Source organism: Salvelinus fontinalis, chromosome 32 (assembly GCF_029448725.1).
Source record: "Salvelinus fontinalis isolate EN_2023a chromosome 32, ASM2944872v1, whole genome shotgun sequence".
In the NCBI taxonomy this organism is placed as follows: Eukaryota; Metazoa; Chordata; class Actinopteri; order Salmoniformes; family Salmonidae; genus Salvelinus; species Salvelinus fontinalis.
The window spans coordinates 32,448,156-32,474,874 of record NC_074696.1 but is presented as its reverse complement, the minus strand read 5'-3'; the positions used below and the strand labels follow the sequence as shown (position 1 = coordinate 32,474,874).

At 43.4% G+C, this 26,719-nt stretch overlaps 1 protein-coding gene across 1 annotated transcript; it reads right to left on the bottom strand.

Moving 5' to 3' along the window:
- Positions 1-13,742: 13,742 nt before the first annotated feature.
- LOC129831103 (type-4 ice-structuring protein-like) lies at positions 13,743-16,313 on the bottom strand. The gene is made up of 4 exons (XM_055894135.1): positions 16,275-16,313; positions 14,949-15,015; positions 14,495-14,606; positions 13,743-14,147 (listed from the first exon to the last, which is right to left on the bottom strand). The coding sequence occupies exons 2-4, from the start codon at positions 14,995-14,997 to the stop codon at positions 13,946-13,948; spliced, it is 363 nt and encodes a 120-aa protein (XP_055750110.1). The 5' UTR covers positions 14,998-15,015; positions 16,275-16,313; the 3' UTR covers positions 13,743-13,945.
- Between the last annotated feature and the right edge of the window lie 10,406 nt (positions 16,314-26,719).

Below are 26,719 nucleotides of genomic sequence, written 5' to 3'. Positions count from 1 at the left end.
CTGAGCTGGGGTGGGAAGGTGGCGCCGGATATACCGGACCGTGAAGGAGGACACGTGCTCTTGAGCACCGAGCCTCCCCAACCCTACCAGGTTGAATGATCCCCGTAGCCCTGCCAGTGCGGCGAGGTGGAATAGCCCGCACTGGGCTATGCAGGCGAACCGGGGACACCACCTGTAAGGCTGGTGCCATGTACGCCGGCCCGAGGAGACGTACTGGAGGCCAGATACGTTGGGCCGGCTTCATGGCATCCGGCTCGATGCCCAACCTAGCCCTCCCAGTGCGGCAAGGTGGAATAGCCCGCACTGGGCTAAGCACGCGTACTGGGGACACCGTGCGCTTCACCGCATAACACGGTGTCTGACCAGTACGACGCCCTCTTACTCCACGGCAAGCCCGGGGAGTTGGCTCAGGTATCCAACCCGGCTTTGCCACACTCCCCTTTATCCCCCCCCCAAGAAATTTTTGGGTGAGCCTCTCGGGTTTCCAGCCACTCTGCCTTGCAAGCGCCTCATAATGCCGCCTCTCCGCTTTGGGGCGGCGACACTCCACTGGCTGTGCCCAGGGTCCTTCTCCGTCCAGAATCTCCTCCCAAGTCCATTCCTCTTTTCCCCATTGCTGTAGTTCCTTTTCTCTCTCCTCAATCCGCTTGGTCCTGTTGTGGTGGGTGTTTCTGTAAAGGCAGTCATTGTTGTTCTCCCCCTTAGACGAGGAGGAGCATGGATAGGACCAAGATGCGGATTGAGGGAAATAAGCCATCTTTTAATGAAAAACAGCAAACAAGACACTACAAACTACAAAACAACAAACGTGACTAACCTTCAACTGTCCTGTGAGGACACAGGAACAAACACCCACAAAACACCAGTGAAACCCTGGCTGCCTTTGTATGACTCTCAATTAGAGACAAACAATACACACCTGTCTCTAATTGAGAATCATACCAGGCCGAACACAAAACCCCACATAGAAATACAAACATAGACAAACCCACCCAACTCACGCCCTGACCAACTAAAATGAATACAAAACAAAGGAAAACAGGTCAGGAACGTGACAGTATGTAAACTTCCAACTTCAACTGTACACATGAGAATGTCTGTCGTCATACATCTGGCACTTTAGTCCGTCTGCCAGACTGTGTAAAAACTTTATGATGGGGCCCCATTGACGAAGCACCACCGAGACCAATCTGGAGAGAATACATACAGGTCAAGAGTGCCAATTGAAAGTGAAGGGGCGTGTCTGTGTCTTTTGGATTACACTCTCTTTACAGAGAACTCCTGTGGTTCAAGTCAAGATCTACCCTTCCCCTTCCAGCCTGCTCTGTGCATGTCTGAAAGTGACAGAGCCAGCAGCCAAGAGAGGTTTTAACAGTATGTCATAAAAAATTATTACACTTACGAATTTTAAATGGTAATATGTATAAGATCCCGTACAATGGAATAACTATAGTCAACTGACTCTATAAGGGTAGTCAGTGGACATTCTGAACCTTCTTTGAGTCCAGTAGGTGACATGACCAAGGAGCTATTGAAATTAAAAAGTTTACAAATGTAATGTAAAAACGTGTGAGATAAAAATGGACAAACTAAAGGGTGTGCAATATAGAAGGGTAGTCAGTGGACATTCTGAACCTTGTTTGAGGTCAGTAGGTCACAGGATCAATTGAAATTAGAAACATTAAAAAACATTGAAAATGAATGTAAAATTGCATGAGATGACAATGGACAAACTAAATGGTGTACAATGTGTAGGCCCGCTGAGTGTATATTCTGAACCTTGTTTGAAGTCACTAGATCATATGACCAAAGAGCTATTGAAATTCACAAATGTAAATAAATCATTTAAATAGTGCGAGATGTAAATTTACCAAAAAAAAGTCTGTGCAATGTGTGTCTATGCCATCGGGTTAGCTACAACCAGTTTTGAAAGTTTTAGGAGTAATGGTTAAATAGCTATTGAAATGTGAAAAATTTGATTTGTCTCTGTGTTGACGGTCCCTAACTGCTGTTGGACGTAAGGAAAACTACAGGCGAATATCCGTTGAATTTCCAACTTGAAACTGCCTTTACCTCGGTACGATAACCATCTGATCATGTGTCTGTTAACTTGCGCACGCTGCATTTGAAGTTGCATGTGACTTCCATGTAAACAAACCCCTTTCTCCTGCTCAAATGAGCACACAACTTTTTATGACGTGGCTGGAAAATGGGTCTATATTGTCGATCTATGTTGGTCTGTCTGACTGACTGTCTGGGGCAGTAGTGTCAGGTATAGTCACAAGGATGCTTTACATATTTTACATACATTGACATACTGACATACTGAAACAATAAAAAAGTGGTCACCAGCTTCTGTTTCGATAAAAAGCTGAGAGATGGGCCTCGAGAAATGTAACTACTCTCAAATTCACAGACAGAGCTATGGATGCAGCGACTGACCATCCATGATATCAAAAGTGTAGTTTTAACCATGTTTTGAGGCTATATTGTGTTTGTTACGGTTGTTTACAAACATTGGAGTACATTGGAGTATAACAAGTTCTGATGGGGTATGACAGTTAAACTACACTAAGCTTATGAGGCATTTAAGAAACTATTTTTAGTGTCCAAAAATGAATGTAGCAGCTAAGGATTCTAGCTTTGATGTATTTGCATATGTACATTATGTTCTCTCCTGATTGGTGAATGAATAGATAAATGGAAGGAGCCTGACAGCTGCTGTGGAAGTGGTGGTTGTGGTTGTGGTAATTACAGGTCAGCAACCCTTGTGGAAAACCAGAATAACTTTGTTACCCTGTGTGGTAACCTTTCTTGTGTTGTGTCATTTTTATACTGACAGTCTGATTGTGAACATGTGGAGGGAATACTCATTATGACCGTAAAGGTTGTTGGTTTGATGTCAGTTTGCAAATGTCAGAGTTTGATGGACATTTTGCCATTGATGTATTCAATATGGTGTCAGTACAGTGCAGGGATATAAGGTGCTTTTTATGGGTCAGGGATTTTACTTAACAGAAACAAACGGTTAATTCATGTTTTACTTGAAGGTGGTCTTATTCTCCTGAGTGGAATGCATTTTTTATTTCAGTTTGCTTTTGTGATCAAATGTTTTTCAAAATCAAGTAAAGTTTTTATTTCCTTCAAAAAATTGTCTTATTCCTTTTATGGTATTATTGTTCTTTTATTTGTACTTAGAATTATATGTTACATTTTTTCTCTCCCCCTCGTTTTCTTCTTCTTTTTAGCGTGTAGATATGTTCACGGAAAGAAAGAAAGATTCATTTGATTTAGTTTGAACTCACCCTCATTCTTTCTGGGATTATATCTGAGAGTATGAGCGTGTCTTAAATGTCTGCTAAATTAATAAAATATAAGCATTTCAAAGTTTACCTTGACAAACGCATTGGAACAAGTTCATCGATAAGAATTCTTGATTCTACCAATCCACTTGTTTGTGTTTTGCCCCCCCCCACACAAAAAAATACTATACTATTGATAGGGGAAAGGAAAGGGAGAGATTTCTGCAGGTATCCATAGGAATCACTGGCTGTTTCCCTTCCCCCTCCAAAGATAGACAGTGCAACACAGAAGGCCTAAACAAAGAGAATCAGGCCTTTCAAACCTAGCTAATTATCAACTTAGCAGCAGATATTTGACTATACTTGGCCGATTGACTAGACTGGAGGATGGGGATGGAAGATGGGGTGTGTGTGGATGAGGATGTGGGCTGGTTGGTGAGGGATTAGACCTTGGAGGATAAGACCCTTCAGACTTTAACGACTCTTGGAACTCTTCAGAGAGGAAGCTACGCACAACCTTCGAAAAACAAACACTTCCTTAGATAAATGTCTGTTCTTTTTGTAACGATGGATCCATTGAAACAAAAGCTGACGCCTTACTTTTCTGTGGGATATACAACGACATTAGGGATTATCTGTTTCAGCAACTGTCCAGCCTTAATGAAATCGTTAATGTTCTAGATTAAAATAATAATTTGTGTGAAATCTTATCAGATAGCAATAATGTAAATGCCTGTGCCAAAGCCTGCCACCTTATCATTCAGCAGAAATGTTTTTTTTATGTGCCTAAATGTCATTTTATCTACTGTATTTTATTTTTGTTTATGCATACATGTGTACAGGTGACGTAATGTATAATCATTTATATAGATTATGCAATGTGTTATAGATTACTCATATAATAATACTAGAGTCTGTGTGCATGAACGTTCTGATTTGCCTGGTTCAGTTCCCTTGCTCCTGCAGCCAGTCAGAGCCATATGGGGAGCATCATCTAGTTACAATTCTCTGACTAAACTACTGAATTATCATGCCATATCTTTTTCTGCTTTCTATCCAATTCCTAGTCCATGATTGCTGTGTACTGTAAATTGTGCATTTCTCTCTGGCAAAGTAATCGTTCTCAAGCTGATAAAGTAAAAGATGTTGCTTGTACTCCGAGTGATGTGAGAGCTGGAGGTCTTAACTGTGCATGTGTATTTGTCCAAATCGGATCTCTCTTTTGGAGAAAACCAGCCTATTCTTATAAAGTTTAAGAAACATTTCAATTTGTTTAGCAACTTTTTGACTCATTATTTGAATCGTGCCATTCCGGACATCTTAACGGCAGAATGAAGCAGCTTTTCACAATTAATGGAAACTCTCAGGAAGTGGATACATTATTACCCAGCATCCCCATCGCGTGTGTATATGGAAACGATATTTGATTATTTGCCACAATTCAACCAAAAACATCAGCACAGGGATCATCTACCTAGTGTTCTTGAGTGGATAGCCAGGTGACCAGAACATAATTACAACTAATTTGTAGACTGTAAACTGACCACAAGAAGCCCAAAAAGATATATTTGACTAAAACGTAATACTTTCAAAACCTTGCTTACATATATCTCTCTGTGGGAATACTTTGGAACAGATTTACAAAATGAAAATCACTTGGAGCTGATTTGCTGGTGTTTTTACAGTATTTTATGTCCAACAATCTGTTGTTTGTTATGAACATTCAGGAGGATGTACTTTTCTACAAAGAACTGTAACGCAAATCTACTCGTGGGTTCTCAACGGTCACCTACGGGTGGTCGTTGACCAGCTCCATTATTCAAATAATTAATTGATATTAAATGAAGATGATTGTTTGAAGAACTCTCTCACTTGGTTAGAATTTCCACAACACATGGCCAAATTGCTGCAAGGAAACCACTACTAAAGGACACCAAAGGAGAGCCTTGCTTGGGCCAAGAAACACGAGCAATGGACATTAGATCGGTGGAAATCTGTCCTCTGGTCCAAATTTGGTCCAAATTTGAGATTTTTGGTTCCAACCGCCGTTTCTTTGTGAGACGCAGAGTAGGTGAATGGATGATCTCCACATGTGTGGTTCCCACCGTGAAGCATGGAGGAGGAGGTGTGATGGTGTGGAGCTGCTTTGCTGGTGACACTGCCAGTGATTAATTTAGAATTCAAGGCACACTTAACCAGCATGGCTACCACAGCATTCTGCAGCGAAAACTCGAACCCATCTGGTTTGGGCTTAGTGAGACTATCATTTGTTTTCAACAGGACATTGACCTAGCACACCTCCAGTCTGTGTAAAGGCTATTTGACCAATAAGGAGAGTGATGGAGTGCTGCATCACATGACCTGGCCTCCACAATCACCCAACCTCAACTCAGTTGAGATGGTTTGGGATGAGTTGGACTGTAGAGTTAAGGAAAAGCAGCCAACAAGTGCTTAGCATATGTGGAAACTCCTTCAAGACTGTTGGAAAAGCATTCCAGGTGCATTCCTCATGAAGCTGGTTGAGAGAACGCCAAGAGTGTGCAAAGCTGTCATCAAGGCAAAGGGTGGCTACTTTGAAGAATCTCAAATATAAAATATATTTAGATTTAACACTTTTTGGCTTACTACATGATTCCATATGTGTTATTTCATAGTTTTGATTTCTTCACTATTATTCTACAATGTAGAACATGGTAACAATAAAGAAAAATCTTTAAATGAGTAGATGTGTCCAAACTTTGACTGGTACTGTATATTTATTTTTCAAGTGCTTGTTGAAAATTACTTATGATCTCAGAATAAAATGATGTATCATGCATGGAATTTCAGACTTTGGACACTACATGCAATACGTTGGACACTACATGCAATACGTTGTATTGTAGATTTGCAGTTTCATTTATAAACTTTGTCTACCAAATTTGACCACTGAGTAGCCATAGAGCCATTGAGTTGCTGAAAGTAATTTCTTGCTATTTGCTGAGCCCACTATAAGCTTCTGTGTTTGTGTGCTGCTTCAGAGCTGCTACTGCCTGTCTTGTATGTCACACAACGTTTTCATCTCAGTGTATTTTGTTCTGTGAAAGTATAAAAGTTGAGACAGTAATGACATCCCTCTTTATTGAGCACGTTGTCTCGCTGCCTTCCTCTGGAGATGTACTGGCGTTTATCCCATCCATGACATTAGAGGGCCACCATGTGGCCGTGTGATGAATTGCACTACAGTCCTGATTGATTCCGAGAATCCTGTCTGTTTGCATTCTTATTTTTTATATGATTTACAGTAATGTTCATCATTTGCTGATGTTTTTATTTCCATTATATTGTCGTTTAATTCTAAACAGTAATTGTGGATTACCAATAATAGACTGCTGTTCTTATTATTTTTAATTGCAGACATGTGTTGGGAACCGTTGCTGTGAATTCTAGTGCTGCCGACCCAGTCCTTGGCTGTGTCAATAAATAAAAGCAGAGAACAAGTGAGGACTACAGAGACTAACCCATGGTAAAAACGGGAATGTAATACAAATACTGTATACATAAAATATAAATGACTAGGGAAAAGCAAGTTATAAGATACATTTTATAAAATGTCTACAGTTCCGTCCCCCCTCAGGTTCTCTGGCAGGCTGTTCCAGAGGCTGGGGCAGGCCCCCAGCGTCCGGTCTGGAAGTCCTGAAGTTACTAGCTCTGCTGCTATAGCAACCTAGCGGTGCCATAGCCGTGGAAAGTAGGGGTGATGAGAGTGCTGCAGCACCCCTGATAAATCACAAATTACATATTTTTTCCCCCACCAAATTAGTGCCCTCTGCCTTTATTACTCCTGGATGAGTGAAGAAAAACTTGTCAGCAGAACAGTGCCAAAAGCCCTGGTCTGCCCTAAAAATCCTACGGAAATCACGATCGCCAGAACGGCCAAACCTGCTTTGGTCTCTAAAATGTGTTTATTATTTAACATTTAACATTTAAGTCATTTAGCAGACGCTCTTATCCAGAGCGACTTACAAATTGGTGCATTCACCTTATGACATCCAGTGGAACAGCCACTTTACAATAGTGCATCTAAATCTTTTAAGGGGGGTGGGGGGGGGGGGGGGGCAGAAGGATTGCTTTATCCTATCCTAGGTATTCCTTGAAGAGGTGGGGTTTCAGGTGTCTCCGGAAGGTGGTGATTGACTCCGCTGTCCTGGCGTCGTGAGGGAGTTTGTTCCACCATTGGGGTGCCAGAGCAGCGAACAGTTTTGACTGGGCTGAGCGGGAACTTTACTTCCTCAGTGGTAGGGAGGCGAGCCGGCCAGAGGTGGATGAACGCAGTGCCCTTGTTTGGGTGTAGGGCCTGATCAGAGCCTGAAGGTACTGAGGTGCCGTTCCCCTCACAGCTCCGTAGGCAAGCACCATGGTCTTGTAGCGGATGCGAGCTTCAACTGGAAGCCAGTGGAGAGAGCGGAGGAGCGGGGTGACGTGAGAGAACTTGGGAAGGTTGAACACCAGACGGGCTGCGGCGTTCTGGATGAGTTGTAGGGGTTTAATGGCACAGGCAGGGAGCCCAGCCAACAGCGAGTTGCAGTAATCCAGACGGGAGATGACAAGTGCCTGGATTAGGACCTGCGCCGCTTCCTGTGTGAGGCAGGGTCGTACTCTGCGGATGTTGTAGAGCATGAACCTACAGGAACGGGCCACCGCCTTGATGTTAGTTGAGAACGACAGGGTGTTGTCCAGGATCACGCCAAGGTTCTTAGCGCTCTGGGAGGAGGACACAATGGAGTTGTCAACCGTGATGGCGAGATCATGGAACGGGCAGTCCTTCCCCGGGAGGAAGAGCAGCTCCGTCTTGCCGAGGTTCAGCTTGAGGTGGTGATCCGTCATCCACACTGATATGTCTGCCAGGCATGCAGAGATGCGATTCGCCACCTGGTCATCAGAAGGGGGAAAGGAGAAGATTAATTGTGTGTCGTCTGCATAGCAATGATAGGAGAGACCATGTGAGGTTATGACAGAGCCAAGTGACTTGGTGTATAGCGAGAATAGGAGAGGGCCTAGAACAGAGCCCTGGGGGACACCAGTGGTGAGAGCGCGTGGTGAGGAGACAGATTCTCGCCACGCCACCTGGTAGGAGCGACCTGTCAGGTAGGACGCAATCCAAGCGTGGGCCGCGCCGGAGATGCCCAACTCGGAGAGGGTGGAGAGGAGGATCTGATGGTTCACAGTATCGAAGGCAGCCGATAGGTCTAGAAGGATGAGAGCAGAGGAGAGAGAGTTAGCTTTAGCAGTGCGGAGTGCCTCCGTGATACAGAGAAGAGCAGTCTCAGTTGAATGACTAGTCTTGAAACCTGACTGATTTGGATCAAGAAGGTCATTCTGAGAGAGATAGCAGGAGAGCTGGCCAAGGACGGCACGTTCAAGAGTTTTGGAGAGAAAAGAAAGAAGGGATACTGGTCTGTAGTTGTTGACATCGGAGGGATCGAGTGTAGGTTTTTTCAGAAGGGGTGCAACTCTCGCTCTCTTGAAGACGGAAGGGACGTAGCCAGCGGTCAAGGATGAGTTGATGAGCGAGGTGAGGTAAGGGAGAAGGTCTCCAGAAATGGTCTGGAGAAGAGAGGAGGGGATAGGGTCAAGCGGGCAGGTTGTTGGGCGGCCGGCCGTCACAAGACGCGAGATTTCATCTGGAGAGAGAGGGGAGAAAGAGGTCAAAGCACAGGGTAGGGCAGTGTGAGCAGAACCAGCGGTGTCGTTTGACTTAGCAAACGAGGATCGGATGTCGTCGACCTTCTTTTCAAAATGGTTGACGAAGTCGTCTGCAGAGAGGGAGGAGGAGGGGGGAGGGGGAGGAGGATTCAGGAGGGAGGAGAAGGTGGCAAAGAGCTTCCTAGGGTTAGAGGCAGATGCTTGGAATTTAGAGTGGTAGAAAGTGGCTTTAGCAGCAGAGACAGAAGAGGAAAATGTAGAGAGGAGGGAGTGGAAGGATGCCAGGTCCGCAGGGAGGCGAGTTTTCCTCCATTTCCGCTCGGCTGCCCGGAGCCCTGTTCTGTGAGCTCGCAATGAGTCGTCGAGCCACGGAGCGGGAGGGGAGGACCGAGCCGGCCTGGAGGATAGGGGACATAGAGAGTCAAAGGATGCAGAAAGGGAGGAGAGGAGGGTTGAGGAGGCAGAATCAGGAGATAGGTTGGAGAAGGTTTGGGCAGAGGGAAGAGATGATAGGATGGAAGAGGAGAGAGTAGCGGGGGAGAGAGAGCGAAGGTTGGGACGGCGCGATACCATCCGGGTAGGGGCAGTGTGGGAAGTGTTGGATGAGAGCGAGAGGGAAAAGGATACAAGGTAGTGGTCGGAGACTTGGAGGGGAGTTGCAATGAGGTTAGTGGAAGAACAGCATCTAGTAAAGATGAGGTCAAGCGTATTGCCTGCCTTGTGAGTAGGGGGGGAAGGTGAGAGGGTGAGGTCAAAAGAGGAGAGGAGTGGAAAGAAGGAGGCAGAGAGGAATGAGTCAAAGGTAGACATGGGGAGGTTAATGTCACCCAGAACTGTGAGAGGTGAGCCGTCCTCAGGAAAGGAGCTTATCAAAGCATCAAGCTCATTGATGAACTCTCCAAGGGAACCTGGAGGGCGATAAATGATAAGGATGTTAAGCTTGAAAGGGCTGGTAACTGTGACAGCATGGAATTCAAAGGAGGCGATAGACAGATGGGTAAGGGGAGAAAGAGAGAATGACCACTTGGGAGAGATGAGGATCCCGGTGCCACCACCCCGCTGACCAGAAGCTCTCGGGGTGTGCGAGAACACGTGGGCAGACGAAGAGAGAGCAGTAGGAGTAGCAGTGTTATCTGTGGTGAGCCATGTTTCCGTCAGTGCCAAGAAGTCGAGGGACTGGAGGGACGCATAGGCTGAGATGAGCTCTGCCTTGTTGGCCGCGGATCGGCAGTTCCAGAGGCTACCGGAGACCTGGAACTCCACGTGGGTCGTGCGGGCTGGGACCACCAGGTTGGGGTGGGCGCGGCCACGCGGTGTGAAGCGTTTGTATGGTCTGTGCAGAGAGGAGAGAACAGGGATAGACAGACACATCAAGTTCGACCCCCATGGTCAATTCTATAAAAGTTCAATACAAATCGAGATATTTAATTAAATAGTGATCCATTGTAACTACTACATTTGACGTCACACAGGACCACGTGCTGTTGACGTCACACAGGACCACGTGCTGATACAGACCAATCACGAGCCGGTAAGCTATGACGAGGCTCCCGGTTGATTCTCTAAGGCAGGATGAAAACAATTACATTGACCATGATCCATTGCTCGTTTTGGACACTTTCACCATGATCCTTTGCAATTTTTGGGGGTGCCATTTAGCCGCATTCAGTAATATGGCATGCTTCAAATTCAAATACTTCCGGCTTCATGCTCTATCTGGAGTTTTCCATAGGAAAACATTAGCGCTATCACTACTACTGGTTTTAATGTCTTTGGGCTGGGGACATAAAAACTGAAAGCTGTCTCTCCATGCCTCTTGGTCCTAGGCTTTGGGATAGTTAAAAAGCCAGTGCCACAGGACCTGAAGGACCTACTGGGTACATACACTATATATATATGAAAGTATGTGGACACCTCTTCAAATAAGTGGATTCGGCTATTTCAGCCATACCGTTGCTGACAGGTGTATAAAATAGAGCACGCAGGCATGCAATATCCATAGACAAACATTTGGCAGTAGAATGGCCTTACTGAAGAGGTCAATGACTTTCAAGTTGCCGTACCAGGCGGTGATACAGCCCGACAGGATGCTCTCGATTGTGCATCTGTAAAGGTTTGTGATTGTTTTTGGTGACAGGGTGAATTTCTTCAGCCTCCTGAGGTTGAAGAGGCGCTACTGCGCCTTCTTCACCACGCTGTCTGTGTGGGTGGAGCACTTCAGTTTGTCCGTGATATGTACGCCGAGGAACTTTCCACCTTCTCCACTACTGTCCCGTCGATGTGGATCGGGGGCTGCTCCCTCTGCTGTTTCCTAAAGGCCACGATCATCTCCTTTGTTTTGTTGACATTGAGTGAGAGGTTATTTTCCTGACACCACACTCCGAGGGCCCTCACCTCCTCCCTGTAGGCCGTCTCGTCGTTGTTGGTAATCAAGCCTACCACTGTAGTGTCGTCTGCAAACTTGATGATTGAGTTGGAGGCGTGCATGGCCACGCAGTCATGGGTGAACAGGGAGTACAGGAGAGGGCTGAGAACTCACCATTAGGGGCCCCAGTGTTGAGGATCAGCGGGGTGGAGATGTTGTTTCCTACCTTCACCACCTGGGGGGCGGCCCGTCAGGAAGTTCAGGACCCAGTTGCACAGTGCGGGGTCGAGACCCAGGGTCTCGAGCTTAATGACGAGTTTGGAGGGTACTATCGTGTTTAATGCTGAGCTGTAGTCGATGAACAGCATTCTTATATAGGTATTCCTCTTGTCCAGATGGGTTAGGGCAGTGTGATTGCGATTGAGTTGTCTGTGGACCTATTGGGGTGGTAAGCAAATTGGAGTGGGTCTAGGGTGTCAGGTAGGGTGGAGGTGATATGGTCCTTGACTCAAAGCACTTCATGATGACGGGAGTGAGTGCTACGGGGCGATAGTCATTTAGCTCAGTTACCTTCGCTTTCTTGGGAACAGGAACAATGGTGGCCCTCTTGAAGCATGTGGGAACAGCTGACTGGGATAAGGATTGATTGAATATATCCGTAAACACACCAGCCAGCTGGTCTGCGCATGCTACCTTTAAAGCATGTATGTCATGTATTGGCGTGCACGGTCATTAAGCAATGTTAAAATCTATTCTAAAACTCACAGACAACCAATGCAGAGGATTTAATACTAGTGTATTGTGTGCTCTCCATCTGGTCTTGGTCAGTGCCCGTGCTGCTGCATTCTGTATGTTTTGCAGTTGACCAATGGTTTTCTTTGTTAGTGGGGTTAAATTCCTTTAATGTTGTGTATTGGCTGCATAGCCGTGCTTTCTGTTAACGCTGCCAAGAGGTAACATATATAAACTGAGCAGAACCGGAGCCAATATTGAACCTTGTGAAACACCACACGTGATATCTATTTTCTCTGTGTCACAAACAACTCTTGACCGGTTAAATAGGTCCTCAACCAGTTAAGAACTGGACTGGAGAAGTCTGTCCAGAAGGACATCATGGTCAACAGTATCAAATGCTGCACTCAAATCCAAGACAAGGACAGAGAGCTTTTTGACATCTGTGTTGATCCTAAGATATGCCACTTTAACAAAAGCATCTCTGCGCTACAGTGGGCACAAAATCCAGATTAGAATTTCAAAAAAATACAATACAATACCATATTTTATTATAAACAACTTATACTCTAGCAACTGTAATTTAATTTCTAGGTTAAAGGACTTCAAATAAAATAGACCGAGAACAGAACTACTGCAACGTTACTTTTGTACCACAGGCTTGGGTTGGTGAGAAGTGCACAATATCTGTTACTTCTGTGCCCTACCAATGTTACTTCCGCCCCATCCCTCTCTCCTATACCTTCTCCTTGGTTAGCATCCAAGACTAGCTATCAATATATTTTAAACCTATGCTGTAATTTAGTCACTAGATGGGTTAAGAAAATAACATTTGTTTAGAATCTTAATTAGCAGAACTTTTTTTTAACTTTCCCTCACTCAAAACAACGTTTGTTGATAACTTGTTGAAATGTTGCAGCGAGCAGATTTTTTGCAGGGAGGTCGTCTTCCGCATTAAGACACTTGCATGTGTCATTAAATCATTGTAGCGTGTATTATTTGAGAAAATAGGCGTGTTACTTCTGACCGCGTTACTTTTTGTCATAGATGGTATACAGCTATAAACAGAATTTACTTTTCATAGTAGGAGAGGAGAACTTACGCAGTGGGTTAGAATACTTAATGTAGTAGGTTAGGATAATTAGGTTAAGGTTAAAACAGTGGTTAGGTTTAGGGTTAGTTAAAATGCTCAAATTCTCCGCAAAACTAACATTTTGACGATTTATGCCTCACTTCCGTCTGTAGCTGTATACCATGTAGCCACAATCCGGTTCTTCCCTGCTTTTATTTCTTAACAGGAAAACCCGAAATGTATGAAAATGTCCTCAGATAAAAGGTGACATTTTGTACTGTCGCCTCATATGAAACATTTGATCTCAAATCCAAAATGCTGGAGCAGAGCGCCAAATTTAAACATTTAGCTTCACTGTCCAAATAAATATGGAGGGAAGTGTAGTGATTTTTTTATTGAGAGAATGGGTTGGTAGTGTATGACCTGTGATGTAGTAAAATGGGTTATTATTGAAACTATAATTCCTAAATTGAGAAATGAAGCAGAGTTCAATAATCAGACACAAAACAAACATGCTAAGGGATGTATGATTGAAAACTAATTTCTGTGAAAATTAATAGGCAACAAATTACAATGGAGGACCAGGACCAGTTTACAAGTTTTAATGATGTTCTAGATTACTACTGTCTGTCTTTGCATGTCAACAACATTGGTCTTGGCACAAATGCAAATGACTTAAACAGAAGGTTTGTCTGGTTCCAATTCTTGGTGGACTGGTTTTGGCTTCTTGTAAGCCTATGGAGCTGTTGATTCGGTCCAAGATGGTCAGGTTGTTGAAAAATAGATGCTTTATTGGCCGAGTGCCTTGGTCTGGTCCATCACCTTGCGGAAAAGGTCTTCCATCTGAGCCTGGACGTTGTCGACGAGAGGCTTGAGCTGAGCCTGCATGTTCTCAGCCAGGGGCTTCAGCTGTGCCTGCATGTTATCGGCCAGTGGTGCCAGCTTGGCCTGGATCTGCTGCAGCTGGGCCTTACCATCCTCTAAGAAGGTCCTGTTCAGAAGGGAGTGGGTGATTAGTGGTCTGAACACAAGATAAACTAAGGTAGTGCCAAAAATATTATTAAAAAATAGGATCAAAACACATTGCTTGTTAATGCTTTTGCAGGCCATTGGCCCTTTTTCATCTAATTTTGGTGTACATTATTTTTGACCCTGCATCCATTATTTTGCATTGTTTTTGGCTGCTCCCTTCATTGTTTCTTTATTGTAAATTACAAGGCAATATAATGAGGATGACTTGTGCTTTTTCTTCAGATTTTTATTTAGGACTTGGTTGGAAGGGCTGGTTCTTCAAAAGTGTATCAAATAATGTAATAGTTTTTTAAAAATGTCACTCACTCTGACTGGATCTTCCTCACCAGTTCCTGGGTGGTGGAGGTCAGCTGAGCGGACAGATCCTGGAAGTACTGTGCCAGTTTCTCAACCTCGGGGGACTGTGCTGCTTGGCTTCCTGGAGGTAGCCAGAGGGTAACGTCATTAACAGAGGCCAACACTGTGCACAAACCATTTATGCCCATATAGCATACAACACATACAAGACCCTCTACACATACAGCCGTTACAAATAAATACACCAACTCTGGAATATAACATTTCCATATCAAGCATATCTCTCACTATTATTATATTATATATTGCACATATGTGAAATGCAGTTATAGAACCACATACAGAATGAAATATATGTGATTTTTTTTATTTAGCCACGATTGTGTATTTAATTCCAAATGCTACCACATGGGAGAAACTAGCGACAGAGTGCACCGTTCACATATGAAGAACTTTCTCTTACCATGTGCCAGAGCAAGCACAACAACCAGGGCGGCAAGAGAGAACTTCATGGCTGTTGAGTAGGGCACCTAAGGAGAGAAGAGAGTGGTAGAATTAGCTTGACCCCAGGTCTGTGGAGGTGTTGTTTGATCGATGGATGGCAGTGGTGTAAATTAAGTAAAATTACTTTGAAGTACTACTTAAGGAATTTTTTGCTGCATCTGTACTTTACTATTTATATTTTTGAATACTTTTACTTTTACTCCACTATATTCCTAAAGAGAATATGTATTTTTTAATCCCATACAATTTTTCTGACACACAAAATTACTTGTTACATTTTGAATGCTCAGACAGGACAGCAATGTGATCCAATTCACACACCTATCAGTTTAACGCGTTGTCATCACTAGTGCCTCTGATCAGGCGGGCTCACTAAAGACATGCTGCGTTTGTAAATGATGTCTGAGTGTGGGAGTGTGCCCCTGACTATCCTTAAATTAAAATAACAATAACATTGTGCAGTCTGGTTTGCATAATATAAGGAATTTGATGTAGGTCTGTAGCATTTACTTTTTACTTTTACTCAAATATGACAAATAATTACTTTTTCCACCACTATACTTAAGTACATTTAAAACCCGATACTTCTAAACTTTTACTCAAGGTTCTTTTACTGGGTGACTCACTTTTACTTGAGTCATTTTCTATCAAGGTATCTTTCCTTTTACTCAAGTATGACAATGTAGTACTTTTCCCACCACTGCCGAATGGAAGGATGGCGGTCTCTAAAGCATTTTGTAGTTTCAAGGTTTTTCTCTTGGAATAACAAATAAGTGCACTCGGTGGCAGGTTTGAGATCAGTTCAATTTAACTCAGTTAATTCAAGAAGATTTCAAATCAGGAAGATTTCAAATCATAATAAATTGTCTGAATAGTAATGTAGTTCGCCAAATGCCCATTACCCCGACTCCCTAGGAAATTGCATGTTCTGCCTGTCTGAGCAAATTTGGAATTGAATTATACATGGACTGTTTTGATTTCCATCTTCATTTTCCTTTCTGAATTCCCTGAGAAGAAATATCTTGATTCACATCGACAGTTTACCTCTTGGAAAACAGTAATGAAACATCAAGCACTCAAAAGATCACTCTAAACTACTGCTTATAGCAATACTGTTTAAATGAGCAGCTTACAATGTGGTTGGGAAGGAATATCCCTCTATAATTGAATGCCCATTTTTACAGACACCTGACTCACTACTAAACAACATATTGCAAGAAAAACTCACTTTTTACCGCATCAAGCATAAGAGTTCCTTGGCAGAGAAAGAGACGGGACCACTCACCTGAATTGCAGGACAGTTTAAATCGGATGGTATCTTTCGTTGGGCCTCCCAAACGTCTTATAGTCCTTCAGAAATGATACAGCCCACCTCAGACGCAGACCCATTGGCAGCGTAGGTTGAAGTAACGGACTATCATTGGATGTTTGTGCTAGCACGTGACTGCAGGCTGACCCTTGCTGCTCAGCTTGCCACCAAGGCAATCCACTCTAAAGTCCAAGAGTTCCCCTCCTGCGTAGGAGTGCTGATTGCTCAAACACAGTAGGTGTCTTATCAAAGCATCTGATTAAAGAAAACATACAGGACATTTCATCACAAGAAACAACAAACCAGAGAGAATGACAACCAAGCTGTTAAAACACAACAAGAATTGCAAAAGTACAGAAACATGGCAGCCACAGTACTGTCCAGGGGTCAGCCTGAAGATGACTCAGTTCAGCTGTGTCTGTGAATCACATGTTAACTGTTTATGTTTGCTGTTCTATTTCTTGTGTGTGTATTTGTTTAAAACAGGTCATCTATGAATACACACATACATTTTCTAAATGTTCCCATGTTGAATAAATCAAAGTTAATCGATCAATATTACTTAGTTCCAAGCCATGGAATATATTAGTCAATTTCCATGACATAAGAAATAAAAAAAAGTGTATAGAAATGGTGTGCAGCATGAGATGAGATATAGCAAGTTTGTTACCTTCTATTGAATATGGAGGATGATATTTGGGGATGACTGGAGAAAATGTACTCACAATAGAGACTTTGTAGGGTAAAATATGACCTATGACCTAACTGCAACATCACTGAATAAAAGGCCCAGAAACTTAAGTTTTGTACGGATATACAATATATACTTATACATAATATTGTGTACTCAATATTTGTCTTGTTTTACACTTGGTAAGGATTGTCATAATTGGGTAGAAATGTTGAGAATAACACCATCAGAAATTTCAAACTGAAACTACATTGTATATTTTTTACAATATACATATGTATGACTATACATTTTATATTAGTATACATTGAGTATACCAAACATTAGGAAAACCTTTCTAATATTGAGTTTCACCTGGATTCACCTTGTCAGCTAATGCCATGGAAAGAGCAGGTGTTCTTAATGTTTGTTATTCATAAATATAACAGTTTGAAAAATTAGGTCAGGATTCTCTAGTTATCAAGGGAGGAATTTCTCCACAAACATTTCTAAGTAACATTTGTAGGGAAATAACTTTTGCAGTGCTATGCTCATTCATATACATTCAATGCACAACATCATCAGAGGCGTTCACTGGGAGAAGATTAACATGACAAAGCAATCAGTTAGCTGAGCAATTTATCCCTCGTCGAAAGGCAGATGAAATCAATGTCTCAAAAGATTAGCTGCATTTATTTGCATGTAAGCTGGGCCCAAATGTGTCCAGCGTCTTAGAGTAAGATTTACCTTGGGTTAATCACAGACGGTGTTAATTCGTACAATGCCCTCGAGCCCTTGTCCTTCCCTTTCAGAAAAATGTGTGGAAGCTATGCCTAAGTTTATTTGGGGGGGGGGGGTTTCACCTTTGTTTAACCAGGTAGGCCAGTTGAGAACAAGTTCTCATTTACAACACGACCTCGCCAAGATAAAGCAAAGCAGTGCGACACAAACAACAACACAGAGTTACACATGGAATAAACAAACATACAGTCAATAACACAATAGAAAAGTCTATATACAGTGTGTGCAAACGAGGTAACACAAGGGAGGTAAGACAATAAATAGGCCATAGTGGCGAAATAATTACAATTTAGCAATTAAACACTGGAGTGATATATGTGCAGAAGATGAATGTGGAAGTAGAGATACTGGGGTGCAAAGGAGCAAAAAAATAAATAACATTATGGGGATGGGGTAGTTGGATGGGCTATTTACAAATGGGCTATGTACAGGTACAGTGATCTGTGAGCTGCTCTGACAGCTGGTGCTTAAAGTTAGAAAAGGAGATATGAGTCTCCAGCTTCAGTGATTTTTGTAATTCGTTCCAGTCATTGGCAGCAGAGAACTGGAAGGAAAGGCGGCCTAATGAGGAATTGGCTCTGGGGGTGACCAGTGAAATATACTTGCTGGAGCGCGTGCTACGGGTGGGTGCTGCTATGGTGACCAGTGAGCTGAGATAAGGTGGGGCTTTACCTAGCAAAAACTTATAGATGACCTGGAGCCAGTGGGTTTGGCAATGAATATGAAGCGAGGGCCAGCCAACGAGAACATACAGGTCACAGTGGTGGGTGGTATATGGGGCTTTGGTGACAGAACAGATGGCACTGTGATAGACTGCATCCAATTTGCTGAGTAGAGTGTTGGAGGCTATTTTGAAAATGACATCGCTGAAGTCAAGGATCGGTAGGATAGTCAGTCATAGTTTTACGAGGGTATGTTTGGCAGCATAAGTGAAGGATGCTTTGTTGCGAAATAGGAAGCCGATTCTATATTTAATTTTGGATTAGAGATGCTTAATGTGAGTCTGGAAGTAGATTTTACAATCTAACCAGACAACTAGGTATTTGTAGTTGTCCACATATTCTAGGTCAGAACCGTCCAGAGTAGTGATGCTGGACGGACGGGCGGGCGGGCAGGTGCAGGGATCGGGTGCAGCGATCGGGTGAAGAGCATGCATTTAGTTTTACTTGCTTTTAAGAGCAGTTGGAAGCCACAGAAGGAGAGTTGTAGCTCGTCTGGAGGTTAGTTATCACACTGTCCAAAGAAGGGACAGAAGTATACAGAATGGTGTCGTCTGCGTAGAGGTGGATCAGAGAATCACCAGCAGCAAGAGCGACATCATTGATGTACACAGAGAAAATAGTCGGCCCGAGAATTGAACCCTGTGGCATCCCCATAGAGACTGCCAGAGGTCCAGACAACAGGCCCTCCGATTTGACACACTGAACTCTGTCTGAGAAGTAGTTGGTGAACCAGGCGAGACAGTCATGTGAGAAACCAAGGCTGTTGAGTCTGCCGATAAGAATGTGGTGATTGACAGAGTCGAAAGCCTTGGCCAGGTCGATGAAGACAGCTGCACAGTATTGTCTCTTATCGATGGCAGTTATGATATTGTTTAGGACCTTGAGCGTGGCTGAGGTGGACCCATGACCCGCTCGGACACCAGAATGCATAGCAGAGAAGGTAAGGTGGGATTCGAAATGGTCTGTGATCTGTTTGTTAACTTGGCTTTCGAAGACCTTAGAAAGGCAGGGTAGGATAGATATAGGTCTGTAACAGTTTGGGGCTAGTGTGTCTCCCCCTTTGAAGAGGGGAATGACCTCGGCAGCTTTCCAATCTTTGGAGATCTCAGACGATACGAAAGAGAATTTGAACAGGCTAGTAATAGGGGTTGCAACAATTGCGGCGTATCACTTTAGAAAGAGAGGGTCCAGATTGTCTAGCCCGGCTGATTTGTAGGAGACCAGATTTTGCAGCTCTTTCAGAACATCGCCTATCTGGATTTGGGTGAAGGAGAAATGGAGGATGGTTGGGCAAGTTGCTGGGGGGGTGCAGGGCTGTTGACGAGGGTAGGGGTAGCCAGGTGGAAAGCATGGCCAGTCGTAGAAAAATGCTTATTGAAATTCTCAATTATCGTGGACTTATCGGTGGTCACAGTGTTTCCTAGCCTCAGTGCATTGGGCAGCTGGCAGGAGGTGGTCTTATTGTCCATGGACTTAAGACAGTGTCCCAGAACTTTTTGGGAGTTCGGGCTACAGGATGTACATTTCTGTTGGAAAAAGCTGGCCTTTGCTTTCCTAACTGACTGTGTATATTGGTTCCTAACTTCCCTGAAAAGTTGATTATCGTGGGGGCTATTCGATGCTAATGCAGTACGCCACAGGATGTTTTTGTGCTGGTCAAGGGCAGTCAGGTCTGGAGTGAACCAAGGGCTATATCTGTTCCTGGTTCTACATTTTTTGAATGGGGCATGCTTATTTAAGATGGTGAGGAAAGCACAGAATAACCAGGCATCCTCTACTGATGGAATGAGGTCAATATCCTTCCAGGATACCCGGGCCAGGTCGATTAGAAAGGCCTGCTGTGTTTTAGGTAGTGTTTGACACTGATGAGGGGGGGTCGTTCGACCGCAGACCCATTACGGATGCAGGCAGTGAGGCAGTGATCACTGAGATCCTGGTTGAAGACAACAGAGGTCTATTTGGAGGGCAGGTTGGTTAGGATGATTTCTATGAGGGTGCCAGTGTTTATGGATTTGTGGTTGTACCTGGTAGGTTCATTGATAATTTGTGTGAGATTGAGGGCATCTAGCTTAGATTGTAGGATGGCTGGGTGTTAAGCATGTCCCAGTTTAGGTCACCTAACAGTACGAGCTCTGACGATAGATGGGGGGCAATCAATTCACATATGGTGTCCAGGGCACAGCTGGGGGCAGAAGGTGGTCTATAGCAAGCGGCAACAGTGAGAGACGTGTTTCTGGAAAGGAGCATTTTTAAAAGTAGAAGCTCAAATTGTTTGGGCACAGACCCGGATAGTATGACAGAACTCTGCAGGCTATCTCTGCAGTAGATTTCAACTCCGCCCCCGTTGACAGTTCTATCTTGTCGGAAAATGTTATAGTTAGTCCCTCTCCTTGTTCGGGCGGCGTTCGGCGGTCGACGTCACCGGCTTTCTAGCTACAGCCGATCCACTTTTAATTTTCCATTTGCTTTGTCTTTGTTTCATACTTTGTTTTCAATCCCACAATCACCTGCTCATTATTTAACCCTCTATTCCCCACATGGTTTTTGTGAGTAATTGTTTCTGGTATTGTGGTCCGTATTGTGTGGCCGTGTATATTATGTGTATATATATTGATTTTTGAGTAAAAGTGTTTTTATTACTCATATCTGCTGTCCTGCGCCTGACTCATCTCACCAGCTACACACAGACGACGTTACATAGGGATGGAAATTCCAGAGTTTTTGGTGGCATTCCTAAGCCAGGATTCAGACACGGCTAGGACATCTGGTTTGGCATAGTGTGCTAAAGCAGTGAATAAAACAAACTTAGGGAGGAGGCTTCTAATGTTAACATACAGTAAATGAAACCAAGGCTTTTACGGTTACAGAAGTCAACAAATGAGAGCGCCTGGGGAATGGGAGAGGAGCTATGCCCTGCATGGCCTGGATTAACCTCTACATCACCACAGGAACAGAGGAGGAGTAGGATAAGGGTACGGCTAAAGGCTATAAGAACTGGTCGTCTAGTACGTTCGAAACAGAGAGTAAAATGAGCAGGTTTCTGGGCACGGAAGAATAGATTCAAGGCATAATGTACAGACAAGGGTATGGTAGGATGTGAATACAGTGGAGTAAAACCTAGGCATTGAGTGACGATGAGAGAGGTATTGTCTCCAGAGACACAATTTAAACCAGGTGAGGTCACCGCATGTGTGGCAGGTGGAGCAAAAGGGTTAGCTAAGGCATATTGAGCAGGCTCTACAGTGAAATAAGACAATAATCACTAACCAAAACAGCAATGGACAAGGCATTTTGACATTAGGGAGAGGCATGCGTAGCCGAGTGTTCATGAGTAGCAAGGCGGGCTGGAGACACGGCGATTCAGACAGTTAGTGGGCCGGGGCTAGCTGGCTAGCAGAAGGGGGGGACGTCGCGACGGAAGAGTCAGTTGTAGCCCTTCGGGCAATTACGTCGGCAGACCAGTCGTGATGGATCAGCAGGGGTCCGTGTAGTAAAAGGGTCCAGGCCAATTGGCAAAATAGGTATTGTAGCCAAAGTAAATTGGTTGATGGACCTCTTCAGCTAACAGTCCGACGTCGCGGGGACGAGGGACGTCGCGACGGAGGAGCCTGTTGAAAACCTCCTCGGGCGGATTACGTCGTTAGACCTGTCGTGAAGGATCGGCGGGGCTCCATGTCGGCAGTAAAAGGGGTCCAGGCCAATTGGCAAAATAGGTATTGTAGCCCAAGGAGTGGCTGATGGAGCTCTTCAGCTAGCCGGGAGATGGGCCTAGCATAGACTAGCTCCAGGCTAATTAGTGCTTGCTTCGGGACAGAGACGTTAGCCAGGAGTAGTCACTCGGATAGCAGGTAGCTAGCTGCGATGATCCAGGTGAAAAGGTTCAGTACTTGCGGTTGGAATCCGGAGATGTGGGGAAAAAGAGTTCAGTATGCTCTGGGTTGAATCGCGCTGTGCAGGCTGGCAGGAGTTGTCCGGGCTTAAGGTTAGCTGATGACCTCTAGCTGACTACTAGCTAGTAGCTAGTTAGCTGGCTAGCTTCTGTTGGGGGTTCCGGTTCTAAAGTAAAGAAAATAGCAGATCCATACTACATTGGGTGAAGCAGGTTGCAGGAGAGTATGTTGGAGTTGAGGTTGAATTTTTTATATTTTTATATATGAAATATATGCGAAGAAAAAATATATATACACGGGACACGACAAGACGAAGACAAAGACGCCGGACTGCTACGCCATCTTGGATTTATAGTGTTCACTATTGTGGCATTGTAAGGCATAGGACATTCAATCTCCTCTGTCAGTTGGCTGCCCCACCACTTGCTGAGGGATGGGGCAGGAGAAATGTAACCACTCTCAGATTCATAGACGGAGCTATGGGTGTAAGGACTGACTATCCATGAGATCAAAATCATATTTTTAGATCAGTTTCAAATCATATTGCAGTGCCCTGGACAGCCGACAATGTGGCTTTATGTACCAAGTGCGCGGATCTAACACTGATTGAATTGAATCCTACCCGTAAACATGTTTTGAAGCTATAGTGTTTGTTTACAATTATATTGTTTACAAACAATATAAACAAGTTCATAGTTGGGGTTCTGAAGGGGCAACAGCTGAGCTATGCTCATGAGTTAGCTTCTTTAAGAATCAAAGGCTATATATCATGAATTTATAGTAACAAAATGTCAATTGTTAACAGAGGTCAAAAGGTTTTTGAAAGGGCAATGTTGAATAAATCTAAAAAAAATATTATGTTACTGTATGTGGAACCCATCCTGACAATGCTATGAAAGCTCTCTTTGGACTAGCTAAGTGTATCATCACCGGAAGAGGGTTACATCATGTAACATCATTATCTCATTTGATCTGAGCAGGATTCTTGCTATGCCAAAGTGTTTGGTCAAAGGTCAGCCTTCTTCGTAACCTAATAGATTATAGAGACAGGTAACTACCAAAATAAAGGAAACATCAACATGAAGTGTCTTATTAAACTTTTACTGCAGTGGGCTAAATCAGGGTCACACAGAGTGTTTCTAAGTACACTTAAACAAATCTACATTGAAATCCACTTCATACACCTCACACACATGGTTATGGGCTTAAAAAGACAAGACACCTCAGAGATAGAGTTGAATTGTATAAAATTTTGAGTTTGCATCCCAATATTACACTTTATATACATCACAGAAGACTGAAATATTTATTTTTCTTTTTTTAAGTTTGACATAGAAACACCAGATTTGTATGTTTCTTTAAATACTATTTATTAATTATGAAATTATGAAAAAATGAATAATATTCCACCAATGAAGCCACTAGAGGGCAATTGGATCATTTGACTGCAGGAAAGGGCTGTAGGGAGTTGGGCCACCACGAGCCAGAAATGATTCAATGCACCTTAGCATATATTCTACAAGTATCTGGAACTGTATTGTAAGGATCCAACACCATTCTTCCAAGAGAAATTTCATAATTTGGTGTTTTGTTGATGTTGGTGGAAATTGCTGTCTCAGGCGTCGCTCCAGACTCTCACATGTGTTCAATTGGGTTTAGATCTGGTGACTGAGATGGCCATGGCCATTAGGTTTACATAATGTTCATTCTCATCAAACCATTCAGTGACAACTTGTGCCCTGTGGATGGAGGCATTGTCATTCTATGGGGGCATAGAAAATACAAAATAATGGCCAAAATAATGGCCAGCATTTTTATGCATGACCCTAAGAATTAATGGATGTTGATTGCTTAATTAACTCAGGAACCACACTTGTGTGGAAGCACCTGCTTTCAAAATACTTTGTATCCCTCATTTACTCAAGTGTTTCCATTATTTTGGCAGTTACCTGTATCTCCAACAGGGAGCTGATATGGGCTGATATTTTAGATACCTAATGTATGTTCTGAACATGTTTTAAATAGACATGCTTCTGAAATTGTAAAGAATCTTAAGTAAAGTTAAAGGTACACTCTGAGATTTTTCTTGCTCCTCCAATTAATGATACACAGTGCATTCGGAAAGTATTCAGACCCCTTTTGTTGAGTTACAGCCTTGTTCAAAAATTGATTAAATGAATTGTTTTCTTCATCAATACCCCATAACGACAAAGCGAAAACAGGTTTTTACATATACACTGCTCAAAAAAATAAAGGGAACACTTAAACAACACAATGTAACTCCAAGTCAATCACACTTCTGTGAAATCAAACTGTCCACTTAGGAAGCAACACTGATTGACAATAAATTTCACATGCTGTTGTGCAAATGGAATAGACAAAAGGTGGAAATTATAGGCAATTAGTAAGACACCCCCAAAAAAGGAATGGTTCTGCAGGTGGTGACCACACACCACTTCTCAGTTCCTATGCTTCCTGGCTGATGTTTTGGTCACTTTTGAATGCTGGCGGTGCTTTCACTCTAGAGGTAGCATGAGACGGAGTCTACAACCCACACAAGTGGCTCAGTTAGTGCAGTTCATCCAGGATGGCACATCAATGCGAGCTGTGGCAAAAAGGTTTCCTGTGTCTGTCAGCGTAGTGTCCAGAGCATGCAGGCGCTACCAGGAGACAGGCCAGTACATCAGGAGACGTGGAGGAGGCCATTTGGAAGCTGGGGATGATTAGGTGGCTGAATTGTTTGAAAATAACGTTGATGTTAACAAAAATGTTGAGCTTCAATGTATGTTAAAGATACAATCTAGGGTTGGAACATCACTTTTAGGACTTTTTACATTCATGATATTGATTCTTGAAGAATATAGCTTATAAGTACATAATGAGCTTAATACAACTGTCTTACCCAATCAAAACCTAAAATATAAGTTGGAGCCTGGAGGTGTGTTGTGTCATTGTCCTGTTGAAAAACAAAGGATAGTCCCACTAAGCGCAAATCAGATGGCTGCAGAATTCTATGGTAGCCATGCTAGTTAAGTGTGCCTTGAATTCTAAATAAATCACAGACAGTCACCAGCAAAGCACCCCCACAAAATAATACCTCCTCCTCCATGCTTTATGGTGGGGAATGCACATGCGGAGATCGTCCGTTCACCCACAGTGCTTCTCACAAAGACAGGGCGGTTGGAACCAAAAATCTCCAATTTGGACTCCAGACCAAAGGACAAATTTCCACCGATCTAAAGTTCATTGCTCGTTTTTCTTGGCCCAAGCAATTCTCTTCTTCTTATTGGTGTCCTTTAGTAGTGATATATTTGCAGCAATTCGACCATGAAGGCTTGATTCATACAGTCTCTTCTGAACAGTTGATGTTGAGATGTGTCTGTTACTTGACCTCTGTGAAGCATTTATTTGGGCTGCAGTTTCTGAGGCTGGTAACTCTAATGAACTTATCCTCTGCAGCAGAGGTAACTCTGGGTCTTCCTTTCATGTGGCGGTCCTCATGAGACCCAGTTTCATCATAGGGCGTGATTGCATTTGAAGAAACCCGTATTGACTGACGTTCATGTCTTAAAGTAATGATGGACTGTAATTTCTCTTTGCTTATTTGAGCTGTTCTTGCCATAATATGGAATTGGTCTTTTACCATATAGGACGATCTTTTGTATTCCCCCCTACCTTGTCACAACACAACTGATTGGCTCAAATGCATTAACTTCTTGAGAATACAGGGGGTGCTGTTTTCACATTAGCATAATTGCCTCTACAGATAAAACTGCCTCTTATTCAATTATTGCTGTTACTATATGCATATAACCATATCCCATTGGATAGAAAACAAGCTATGGTTTCTAAAACCGTTCCAATTTTGTCTCTGAGTCAAACACAGGTCATTTCACAGCACTTTCCCTGAGCCAGAAGAAGATTGCAAGATGTGTATGCTCGCTTCAAAGCTCTGCCTATATATGGTCACGCGACCTATGACCCGAAACACACTTCCTTCTTCTTCCTCTGGGTGTCTGGAAGACGTCAGAGGAGAAATTTTTTGTTTATCTTGTACTGACGTGAAATAAGACCTATTTCTTTAGCGTGACCGACAACTTCCGGTTTCTGAGATGCGCGTTTTCAGAGGTGCCATTGTCTTTTGTTATGCTGACGTTACGGATGAAAACTATCTCCGTCTCGAAGTTTGTTTGATACATGTGACCATATCACCGTAATGTATGTTTTTTCAATATAGTTTAATCAGATTATTAGAATTTTTTCGGGAGTTTTGCCGTGTTCCGTTCTTTGAGTTTTTTTACTTTGGACAGGGGCCGTGCCAGTCGACCAGTACCCAGG